This window comes from Larimichthys crocea, chromosome VI, assembly GCF_000972845.2.
Source record: "Larimichthys crocea isolate SSNF chromosome VI, L_crocea_2.0, whole genome shotgun sequence".
Lineage (NCBI taxonomy): Eukaryota > Metazoa > Chordata > Actinopteri > Sciaenidae > Larimichthys > Larimichthys crocea.
The window spans coordinates 19,650,646-19,663,251 of NC_040016.1; the positions used below are offsets into that span (position 1 = coordinate 19,650,646).

At 42.2% G+C, this 12,606-nt stretch overlaps 1 protein-coding gene across 3 annotated transcripts in view; it reads right to left on the minus strand.

The window, feature by feature from the left end:
* Positions 1-10,682, minus strand: part of stab1 (stabilin 1) — a 60,611-nt gene extending 49,929 nt beyond the window's left edge. The window contains exons 1-12 of one of the 3 annotated variants that reach the window (XM_027278819.1): positions 10,580-10,682; positions 10,142-10,247; positions 6,624-6,757; positions 6,363-6,478; positions 5,533-5,618; positions 5,328-5,397; positions 5,141-5,236; positions 4,864-4,977; positions 4,075-4,262; positions 3,819-3,955; positions 2,526-2,653; positions 2,096-2,172 (exon numbers count right to left, since the gene is read on the minus strand). In XM_027278819.1, coding sequence (XP_027134620.1) covers positions 2,096-2,172; positions 2,526-2,653; positions 3,819-3,955; positions 4,075-4,262; positions 4,864-4,977; positions 5,141-5,236; positions 5,328-5,397; positions 5,533-5,618; positions 6,363-6,478; positions 6,624-6,757; positions 10,142-10,195 — 1,200 coding nt within the window. In that variant the 5' untranslated portion in view covers positions 10,196-10,247; positions 10,580-10,682. Of the gene's footprint in view, positions 1-2,095; positions 2,173-2,525; positions 2,654-3,818; positions 3,956-4,074; positions 4,263-4,863; positions 4,978-5,140; positions 5,237-5,327; positions 5,398-5,532; positions 5,619-6,362; positions 6,479-6,623; positions 6,758-10,141 lie in introns of all 3 variants that reach the window. The other 2 variants (XM_027278818.1, XM_027278820.1) reach the window with 2 other exon arrangements.
* Between the last annotated feature and the right edge of the window lie 1,924 nt (positions 10,683-12,606).

Genomic DNA, 12,606 nt, shown 5'->3' on the forward strand with positions numbered 1-12,606 from the left:
CAGGTCATGGTTAGGCTGAATGTCTTTGGAATAAACTGGCTGCTCAAAGATTGCAGTCCAAAAACTATGCAGAGTCGGGCAGAACCAGAATAGATGCGCTAGTGATCCCTCAGCTGAACATGTGGTTTAGTTCTGTTTTTAAGTAGTGTAGTCTATGAATCACCTTATACTGAATTAGCCTGTAGCGTGAGTTAATAGAAGAAGAGAATGGACCTGGGACATTGCCTCTTCCCAGAACTTTGCTGATATCTCTGAATTCAGGTCGCTGGCCCAGGCAGAAATAGTGGTGTTTAAATTTTGATACCAACTGCTTCGAGTCTGGAGGGAGTAAGAGATTTTCAAGAAAAGGACGAGCGGTAGGGGTGAATTCAAAGTGTGGGCAAACAGAAGATTCTGGAAACTCAGCTCAAACTTGTCGAACCTCTCGTTAAAGGACTGAAAGCAGCTTGTTTGACATTTTCTGCCAAATAAGTGGAAGCTCGTCTTCCCGCCTCGTGAGGTTTTGGTCGACATATTCGAGTTGCCCTTTTTTTTGATAAACTCAAGGATGAACACAAGGCGAAGCCTTTAAGACAAAACTGGAGAATATTGCATGCAAAAATACATCCTTAATTTAATAAGTATAATTTGGTGTGCCACTCTGCCCGCATCTCACACCTCGTGTTTGTCTAGTTAAATACTTAATATGGATGTCCACTCAGTTTTGTGTTATATGTTGTTACTGGAATAAAAGGCTAGTGTGCAGAGTTCTTTGAGTTTTCTAGCAGCAGCGTCACCTTTGGTTGTGTGTAATGATGTAGTAGTTGGAGGCCAGGAACTACTACAGGCTATTTCAGCTTGGCTTTCTTGCCTCTGCTTCAGGTTATAACCAGGCGTCTTCTATAGGTGTATATACATTCAAGCCAGAGCGTGAGGCCAAGGAAATACAGCGCAGAGAGGCCAAAGCTGCAGAGGATATGACCTGTCAGAATCTGAAACAGCGTCTGGTGATGTCTTTGCTCAAACTGATCTATGATCCAGACATAGACTGAATCATTCTGCTGCAGTGAATTTCAGTGTGGGCAGTTGTTGTTGGATGATGTCACTGACACGACTGTGTTACTATGCATGAAAGTTTTAATGCACACTCGAAGTGTGTGTTAAAACTTACTTACGGTTTGTGATTACAATATCTTTTTGTGCACAGAGGTGTGTCTGAAACGCACACCTTCATGTACTGGGCGGCTCTGGAAGGATCAGGATTTATTCTGGTACATGTAGGCATGTACCAAATAAGATGAAAACCTGCCCACAGCTTCTGTTTACAGTCTACAGGTTCCTTTGAGTGTTTTAAACATCTTCCGTTTGAATTCCTGATTTAAATATTAAATCAGATTTTTAATTTTCCAACTCAGGTTTCTATGGTTACCTCAGATTTCACAGTCAGGGTGTGTGTGTGTGTGTGTGTGTGTGTGTGTGTGTGTGGTGTGCCCGGAGGCCTCGCGCTCTGGTTTGTTCTAGTTTGTACTGACCATCTGTCACTTCAGGATGAGCCGAGAGTGTGTGAGTGTGAGATCAGGAGGCGACAAGAGAGGACTCTAATTTATATCTGTTATCAGCCACTGACGCCCTTTCACCATGTTTGATGATTTAGGAGGCAGCCGTCGCTGCATGGCGACGCATCGGAGCTGCAAAGCAGCTTCAAGATGTGGAGAAAAGTTTAACTTCCTACAGCATGAGGGAACGACACCGCAGACAAAGTGTGAGAAGTTATTTTGATTCATCTCCTTATAGAAGATGTTAGGTGACTGATAGTTTGACCTCTAGAGCCTTGGAGAGACATGAAACTCTCCTGACTTTAATGATCAGTACAAACGATGAACAAGCCTGTGGACATAAAAACTGAAGGAGTGGAGACGAGTCCCGAGAGAAAACATCCAATCGTCGAGCTGCTGTGTGCTCCGTTTACTCCGAGACGAGACTAAAGTGACACATGAGAGACACAGCCAGAAGACACTGAGGCGATCATTAAAATAAAACTTTGAAACGGAGGCATCAGACGGACGGACAGACAGACAGACAGACAGACAGACAGACAGACAGACAGACGACCTACAGTCAGAGGTGTTTTCAGCAGAGGGATGAAAGCTGTGAAGGGTCCGTTGTGACTCAGCAGCAGTGAACAGCCTTTCTCTGAAACAAACACACACACACACACATACACAAAAGGCCAAAAGGTCACAGACTGTGAAATCTGAGGTAACCATAGAAACCTGAGTTGGAAATTAAAATTTTATACATTTGAAGCAAGAAGCCGTTTAAAAGACAACAAGTAGAAACTGAAATACATTTTACAGCGATGTTAACAAAAATAAATCTGTGGTCATTTTTCACCTTGAAGGGGAATCAGGACGGACTTTGGCATTAATTATAGTTCAGGAAAGAAAAACAATAATTGATCTTCGATCGTATCTCAGACCTGAATAATCAAACATCGTCTCTGTTAAGCCGCTGACTCTTCACAGCGTGTCTGTGTTTGCTTTTACCGAACAAGGCGACGGCTCCGGTCAGATTTTCTCTCTGGCTCCCGCTCCTGTCCAGCTCTATCAGTCGCTCCATCAGGTTACCGTAGCAACGGTGGCCGTCACCAATCTGGCCCGCATCGCACACACACCTGAGAGAGAGAGAGAGAGAGAGAGAGAGAGAGAGAGAGAGAGAGAGGGGTTGACACCATGATACACAAACAAACAAACAAACTAACAAACAGAGAGAGACAGTCATCAGCTGCTTTTCTAGACCTGACTCTCGTTTTAATAATATCCCGGTTCTAGTCTGGTTCTGGAGGGCAAAGGTCTTTGAGTCTACCTGAGTAAGTCAAAGATATAAAGAGACATACAGATTGATTCTGGATCTAGTTCTTGTCTAGCTGTAACGTTGGTTTAGACCTCTTCTAGTCCTGGTCCTGGTTCTACATCTGTATCTAGACAGCAAGAGAGATTCATTTGTAGTTCTAGGGAGCAAACCTAAGAGGTCATAGTCCAGGTTCAAATTCTGGAGAGTAAGAAAGAGCCAGAGACAGAGAGAACGCTGGTTTTGGAGCAGAAGGTTCTTGTCTCGGATCTTGGTTTTGTTCTAGTTCGAGAGGATAAAGTCCAGAAACAGACGGGAGATAAACGTCTGGATCTAATCCTTGTATAGTTCCAATTAGACTTCTGACTTGGTTTTAGCTCTGGCCCTGATCCTGGTTCTGTATCTAGACAGCAAAAATCTGAATCATAGTTCTAGTTGATGAGCAAAGACTTGTTTTTTTAGTCATGCTCCTGGTCCTGGTGCTTGTTCTTGTGATTAATAGACAGACAGAAACCAAGTTGTAATCCTGGTTCTGGATCTATCTGTAGTTCTAGAGAGCAAAAGAGAGACAGACAAAACTCTGCGTCTAGTTATAGTTCTTGAGATTGGGAGGCACAGATGTAAAGAAACCAGTTCTGGTCCAGTTCTAAAGAGAAGAACAACCAAGAAACAGAAGACGAATTTGTTCTGAGTATAGATCTTATTCGAGACCAGGTTCTGGTTTTTGGCTTGGTCCTGAGCAACAAAGTGACAGAGACAAACCTGCTTCTAGTTTCTGGTTCTAGAAACTGATTCTAACCCCACTTCTATACTGGGTTGTAGTTCTAGAGGAGGCTGATATACATAAAGAAACTGGATCTGGGTTTACTTCTAGTTCTAGTCTCTGGTTCTGGTTTATTTCTAGGCCAGCGATGGGCGGCATAAGCAAATCACTCCAGGTTTATTCTTGTGTCTAGACCTGAAACTGAAAAAGTGGTTTTGTGTCTGACCTGGGGTGTCCGTCCAGTTCGGTCCGACAGACGGCTGTGGGGTCGCAGGTGTCCGCTGAGCAGGCAGAAACCAGATGACAACCAAACTCAGCGCTGCCAGCTACAGGAGTCATGCCGGACATACACTCGCAGCTGGACTGACAGACAGACAGAGACAAAGGGAGGTTAAACACAGTTTCAGATTCCTGGTCACCTGACTGCCATCCTAGTCCTGGTTCTAGTCTCGTTCTCGTCCTCGTTCTGGAGGCATCCTAACCTTGTTGGGTCCTTTGAAGACACAGATGGTGGAGTTGACGGGACACCCTCCGTTGTTCTCGGAGCAGGGGTTTTTGGGTACGCAGATCCTGCCGTCGCCCTCGTAGCCGGCCTTACAGACACAGCTGACCTTTGCCCCCTGTGAGGAGCACTGGGCGTTCACGTCACAGTCCCTCGCTGAGCAAACACCTGAAGAGGAAAACAGTCATCGCAAAACAATCTCGAAATAAAAAGAGTTAGCTCTGGTACTAGTCTATTTGTTCTGGTCTTGATTCGAGTTCTGGAGGCAAAGAAAGAGATACATGACTGCTGCTGGGTCCGTTACTAGTTCTCCTCTTATGTCAGACCTGTTTCGAGCTCTCGTCCTGATCTTACATCTGTATCTAGACAGTAAACAGACTTCAAGCTGTAGTTTAGGGAGCATTGACCAGGCTGTAGTCCAGAATTTGTGTCTGATTCTAGAGCGCAACAAAGAGAGATGCACATTTGTCTCTTATATGTATGGTTCAGGATTTTAAGTACGTACTTTCTATCTACAATAACTGTGTTGGACTAAGTGCTTGAAGTGTCATAGTTCTGGTTCTCGTGTTGTTTCAAGATCTACTCGATCTCTACAGGATGTATCTGGCACCAGAGGAACAACATCTCATTTTCTCAGATTACCTTAGCTTTCATCAGGCAGTCAGACGCTTTGCAGACATAAATTGACCCATATATACAAAATAACATCATCTTAACCTTTAAAGTTGCTATAAAATAAAAACAGATGACTGTTGAGCTGTGTGCTTACTTGCACATTTTCCCTGTGGCGACTTCCTGTATCCGGGCAAACATTCACAGGCGGCGGTGTCTCCTGTTCCTTTACAGTACGAGTACGGGCTGCAGTTACTGCAGCGGGTACTCACTGCCGACAACAGAGAAAACAGAATCTCACTGTGGGCAACAACCAAACATCCTACATGTGGTAAAAAATCAACTTGAGCTCAGGAACAGATGACAGCAGGGCATCAAAGTTCGACTCTTTTGGACTGTCAGACAGTTTCTGATTTAACTTGTCATGGTCTTACCTTGGTCACAGCGTTTCCCGGAGTACGGCGGCTGACAAAAACACTGTCCATCACCCTCTGGACCTTTATTACACACTCCGTGCTCACAGTCACATGCTTTACAGACAGACACGCACACAAACAGAGTGTTGGATGTTTCTTACAGATGTAGCACACCACAGAAGACGTCAGAAGTCAGAGAGCCTACCTTTATCACACATGTCTCCATAGTAGTTTTCTTTCTTACACTCCTGACAGGCAAAGCCGGAGAAGCCATCCTAAAGACAGAAACAAGACATCAACAAGCTGAACCTGGCTTCCCTCAGAGCACATCAATGTTTAGCCAAGTGTCCCGATAAAGAAATGAGAAATGTTGATCTCTGAACTCATCGACAGTCAGACGGGATACTAACTTCACAGACGCAGGTCCCGTTACCAACGCCTGTATCCTGACAGGTTCCATGGAAGTTACAGGTCTTCTGCGACCAGCTGGGACAGGCTGCAGACAGACAGACACAGAAAGAGACAGGTGATCAGAAATGATTACTAATCACTGTTTATAAGATTCCATTTTGCTTCTGTGCCATAACAGAAGGTTGACGTGTCACAGGCACATGGTTGTCATTTGTCCTGTTAACTGGTTAGAGGGCAGACGAGAGAGAGGTGAAGGAAGGAAACCTGAAGCGAGAGAATATTTATTCCTTTATTCCTTTTAGGTATTTGGGTTTACTACGTGTGTGCTATAAGATAACCTAAATTAACCGAGCTGCACTGCATGGAAGCAGCTGCTCAGTCAAAGGAGGGAAATATGAAGGTTCAGGTAGGCCCACATCACTTCTTTGGTGTTGGCTCAGTAGTAGCTGGTACAGCCGTCAGGCTCAGAGGTAATGACTGTGTGAGGTGACCTTATAAAATCTTTGTGTCAAACTGTACGATATCTTGAGGCATGTCAGATTATGTCTGCTCAATCTCAGCAGAGATAGTGACTAACTAATCTACCATGAATGAACCTTTGCTTGTATCTGATTGGCCAGTGCAGTAAGCTGCCAGATCACATGGCAGCAAAAGTTAAACCTGCTTCAGCTTTTTTACCGGACATGTTTTTTCCCCCTCTGTGCCAGGAACCTCACTGAACCAACACTCAGTGAAATCAATGAGAAGGCTGCGATTTTTTAATGTCTGCTGAACACAGCCTTAATGTGGACGCATTCAGTGTGTGTGTGTGTGATTGTGTTTGTCTTACGGAGACAAAGAGGTCCCCAGTACTGTGGGCAGCATAGTGGCTCCATGTAGGCCTTCACGCAGAGGTGCCGACATCCCTCCAGCTCCATCTCCCTGCCGCCGATCTGCACCACGTAACTGCAGCACACGGTGAACAGTGAGCCACAAACTACTACTACTACTACAAAGACACAGCTTACTACATTATGACACATCTATGAAGCTTAAGGTCTCTGTGTGTATAAGAGGAATAATCGTAAAGGTTTGTAAGCTGGTGTCGTACCTGCAGTTAGTCTTGCCCACGCTGCTGAAGCCGTGGGGGCAGCTGCTGGTGCTGCAGGCGGCCAAGGAAGTGCAGGAGGTGTACAAGTCCTGCCTCTGTGAGATATCACACCGACCAGGAGGAGAAGTTGCAGCCTGAGGGAGCAGAGAAGATCTGTAATGCACAACCAATCTGACCACTTTCTCTATTATTACTCTATATATTTATTATACTAGACATCAGACTGCTAAACAACAAAAAACATAAAAACAATCTGAACATAGCACATATATCCATGCACGCTTTGCACATTTCATCTCCGCTGCTACTTAATTTTATTCAATATTTAACTCTCTGTGCACATATATATGCTGGATGTAGGCTACACATCATTATCACACTCATCGTGAGATGCTTTATGTTTCTCCACTAATTCATGTTTGTCCTTTAATTTGTCACCCGTCTGTATATCAGATCACTGTATTATTATTAATGATGCATTCATGCGTAAGATGTAAAGATGTTTTGGCATGGTGACAGCTGGACAGATGGAGGGGATAATGTAGCAAAGTACCAAGGTTGAGATCGAACCCTGGTCAGGACTTTTAGCCTTGATGTATAAAGGCGCACACTCCACTAGGTGAGCTAGTATTTTTTAACCTGAAACAAGAAGTAAAAAAACACAAACTACACTGTGAGAGCAAGTGACAGGTATAAAGCACACCTTGACACATACAAACAAAGTGGTTTTAGTCATGAAGGCAGCTACAAGATGCAACAGCAGACAGTAATAAAGGGGAAGACTGTGTGGCACAATAAAGAGACAGTGAGGGAACACATCCCCAATCCTGCTAAAGCACAGTAACAAAGACACAAACAGTTAAATGCAGATCCATTGGAGACGGCATCTACATCCAATATTTCTGTACAGCACAGCAACACTAACGCTTAAGTCAGTATGTTGTAGTCAGTGTAACCTTACAGCAAGTCAGTTATGTATTCATACAATGTGTCGGTCAAGGATAACTGTGCGTCTCAACCGAAAGGTAAGAATATCAATCCAGTGAGAGTGACTGACTCTGGGTCAGGGTGACAACACGATGCAGCAAAGCTCCAGCTTTAGGACAGATGTCATTTCAACAAGGCTGATCGATGGGCAGATTTACTCAGATCTCTCTCTCTCTACGTGACACTGAGGTTGTCACTGGTCTGAGTTGGAAGCTTAGAAAAAAAAAAACACATGGTTGCCATTTCCTGGAGATGTTGTCACCAAGAAATCGACCACACAGCCACTGCATCATATTATTTACACGGTTTAATGGTCGTAAACAAGGTTAAAATGTTTTCTCTCTGTTTGTGTCTGTGGTGTTAGAAGTCGAGTCTCCAGGGGATTACTGAAAGTTAATATGAAACTGTTTTATTCAAGTTTGGTTCAGATTTGTAAAGTTTGGTTGAACTGTTAAAGAAGCAGTGCAACGATTCCACGCAACGAGGAGGACGAGGAGGAGAAACAACCCTGATGATGTCATAGTGATGTCATCAGGTGTCATCTCAGCTAGGGAAAAAAAAAACTTTTAAATCGTCATTGTTTCAAAGTTTTCACTTCAGCGATATGACAGAGTGCTGTTATACTGGATATCAGCACGGCTGTGATTCGCAGTTAATCACAGCAATATCACACTCAAGGCAGCACGGCTGTGATTCGCAGTTAATCACAGCCGTGCTGTTATCCAGTATAACAGCACGGCCTTGAGTGTGATATTGCTGTGATTAACTGCGAATCACAGCCGTGCTGTTATACTGGATAACAGCACGGCTGTGATTAACTGCGAATCACAGCCGTGCTGTTATACTGGATAACAGCACGGCCTTGAGTGTGATATCGCTTTTAGTTCTACAAGCATCACCTAAAACAGTGACACGTTACTTACAGATTAACAGATTATAGTTTGTTTGTTTGTTTAATTAATTTTTTTTTTGGCTTCGCCAACACAAACAGTTCCTCAACCGGACTCGGACCACACTGTTGCCGAGCAACGCGTAAACATTTCCTGACTTTGTGTTGGTCTACGTGTTGCCATAGGTCAGCTGCTTTGTATGAACCAGTGAAATAAGAGTCTGTTGACAGTCTTTTTCTCATCTTGACCTTCTGATGAAATGTTTAATAGCCAGTTAATTAACTAGCTAATATAAGAAGTCGTTACACTGTTTATCTTTATGGATTATACTGATGCTGATTTGACAGTCGGACTGTGGACATGTGACGTCCTTTATCGTGTCTAGTGATGTGTTAGAACTGTTAAATATGATAAGGTTGTCTGACGTTGACTGCAGGTTATATTAATGGTTCTGTGTTGATTACTGACGGTGGCTGATCAGGTTTATTATCACATAATCGTACTCAGTTTCTAACAGCAGTTTGCAGTAAATGGTTGATCCTCGTGTAGAAATCTGATCACCTTTGTAATATCGGGGTTTGTTACAATCTAACATAGATGATGACTGTAAATGTAACAACAAGTGGAGTGACACATGTAGTTCAAGGTCTCTGTGCTGTTATTCTCTATATCAGCACTCATGGGGCACCTCTTGTCTAATCAGATTACTTCATGTCAGGACTAACTGTTGTATAATTATTCATATTTGACATCTACGTGATGGATTGGTAATAATAATAATAATAAGTTTAATTTATAAAGCACTTTACATTTGAATGAAATCTCAAAGTGCTACAATACACACAAAGTATATGCACACAAGCAACAGAAACAAATAAATCACAGCAAGGGAAATCATGTTGAATGTTGAATCATGTAGAATGTTTTGTTCATGGTTCCCAGGTGACAAGCCTGTGAGCGTTTAACTAGCGCCACCAGCAGGTTGATATCTTTGGTTTTCAGTCCAATTGCTGTCAAACTGCCATGAAATTTGGGATAGATATTAAAAGTATGTAAAGAATAAACTTTAAATTCTTTGGTCATCCTCTGGTTTTCGTCTAGCACCACTGTCAGGCAAACAGTTTCAGAATTTGCCAGAAAAACTTTGGTTTATGGCCAAACACTTGCAAAATTAACATGAACTTGTAACGTGTTGACATCCTAACATGATAAACTAAGATGATGAACCAGGTAAATATCACCTGCTTAACATCAGCAGTGTTGTTGTTAATGTGCAATGCTTATATTGGCATGTAAGCTCAGTGTCTATCTCGGCCTTGGCCTTTTCTTTTTTTAATCTTCTCTTGTGAGTCCACCAACTTTAAGGAAGTACAATAGTGAATTGCTGGAGTGCTTTTCTACGGCTCCAATATGTTAAAGGTTTTTGTCTGGACTGTATTAGTACTACTTCTAGGATATAAAAACAGAAATTCTGTTCACAGGATTCACAACTTTTCATTCATTCAGCGAGCAAAAACATTTGTTTCTGTGCAAACAGGCAAAGATAATCTTTGAGAGCAGGAGATGGAAGAGCGACAATGATCAGAGAGTAAAGCAATTCACTTTTAGAAATCTCAGCTGGAGGAGTTGGAGGTGTGTTACCTGTTCTTGCAGTGAAGTCTGCAGGCGGAGCAGCAGCAGAAGGAGCAGCGGCATGGCTCAAAGTGTCACATCCAGAGGGAAAAATAAACCACAAAGCCAGCGTCCTCTGCGGTCAGTAGAAAAAGTAGAAAATGTATTCTGAATCTCAAACACAACCTACTCTACTAACTACAGGAAGAAAAACACAGATAGCAACATCCTCTGTGCAGGAAAAAACAAAACTATTAGAAAACAATAGACTACAGCACAAATAGGTGTAGTAAATCTGAAAGCAACCTGCTGTTACTAGACATAGAAGCACTTAAAATATATAAACTCAAAACTACAGGGTGAATCCAGGCAGTGTTGAGATTAACAGCTGTATTCTTTCCTATTTTTTTTACCCTGATGGCAACAATCCTCCCCCGTTATGAAGAAAACTAACAAATTATAACTAACAGATTAACTCTCAGCTCTCGAGGCAGAGAAGCAACCACAGAGGCTGGAGCAACCGCTGGCGTCACGTCTTTTCCTCTCCAGCCTAGGAAGAGAAAGAAAAAAAAAAAACACACACACAACAACAGAAACTGGCACAGTAGGAACCTCCCAGCAGAGGTCATCTCCTCCTACTACACCAATTGTAGTAGTAATGGCAGCAGTACAAGTGGTAGCGGCGTTAGTCCTGGCACAGGAGCGGTTGTAACAGCAGTTGTTTTCGTCAGTATACGGTAACACACACCGCTTCCTCTCTGGACTACAGTACCTGTAGACCACTGACTGGGAGTTGGGACCCACCAAACAGTTAAGAGATAAGCAGAGAGGAAGAGGAAGAATTCCAACTATGCAAAATTATGTTGGGAAACATGGGAGAGTTGTACTTCTTCAGGAAAAATAAACACTGTGTGTGAAGGGAACATCACTTTGGTTGATGTAGTCGGTGCCGAAGGGTGCAAGGCAAAAAGACTACAAAGTATTTGACCTCTCTCTCACACACAGCTAAAACTAATACAGTCCAATACATTAGCAGTACTGTATATGAGGTTAGAGATGTTTAACCACAGAGTCCATAAAGATGAATCACTGCCTCCCTAAAACCTGAACATCAACCGTCATGAAGGTATGATTTACTGCAACATGCAGGTTGGAAATATCACAGATGTGCAAGAGCAATGTGTAAAACATAACCACACACACACACACACACACACACACACACACGGATATGCATATGTGGAGAGATGGTGCCTTCCTCTCCAGCTGACGGGCCAAGTTCCTACAGATTAACACATCCAAATGTTCAGCGTGAGAAAGGTCTACAACAGTCGTACCCTGGTGGGAGTTTAAATCATTTAAAAAATAACAATACTACACGTTGAAACCCTTCAGTGTCTTCTTAATATGTAACAGAAGCAGGTACAGTAGCACTGTGAAGGAAATTTTTATTATTATGCAATTTTGTAGTTTTGTAATGTACAGTTGGGAAACTTTTTTTTTTTTTTTTTGTCATGTTGACCGGGTCACGTACTTTATTTTAAATTATGATTTTGCAGCTTCCAGATCAGTCCTGTGACACATGCTACTCAGCAGTTTGAGTCAATTAGTTTTATAATTTCTGTAACTGTCACTGCGAGTAATCGAGTAATCCGTCCTTCCAGTTTTGCAGAAGTTATTTTAGTCACAGCTCATTAACTGCACTTAATCACTCACTGAAACTGTTCTGAGAACTACTACATAAATAAAGATATGGTATATCTTTGTAAGATAGATAAAACACTCACTGGAATCTCTCTTTGGCTTTCTCTTGAAGTTTTTTATTAAATTTATCATAACCCTGAATTATATGGAAGCTCAAAGCGATCCTGCATTCATACATTTCCTCTGTCCTCCTGTGAAAACACGGTGATTCATTTGTTTTCTGGAGATCTTGAGTTATTTATGCAATTATGACGAAACAACAAACATTATCCTGAGATAACCGGATAATTTACACGAGATCTCGAGGTAACGAAACATTGTTTTCTTGAGATAATGCCGTAATTAACTGAATGATGTTTCCTGCAATAATTTAACATACTCGATTATCCTCAAAAGTTTCTTTATCTTGAATCATCTCAAGAAAACAGAGGAAATAAAATATAAGATTGCCTCGGGCTTCCTTAAAGGATAAACTACTCACTGGGCATATTTCTTGGGCTTACTCCTTTTAAGTTTTTATATTAAATTTATTACAGCCCTGCACACTACGGAAACATTTCATATCTAAATGATCCTGTTATTTCGGATTTGTTTGATGTCGACATGATGCCGTCATAAACGGCTCATTATCTTGAGAAAACAAATGAAATGAACTTGTTATCACAAGAAGGAAATAATGTATAACCGCTGGTGGCTTCCGTATGAATCCAGCTGGAGCTGCTGCAGATTATTGCTTGTTGTATTTTTACAATGTGACACATTTTCTGCTCATTTGTAACTTTTCTTTCCCC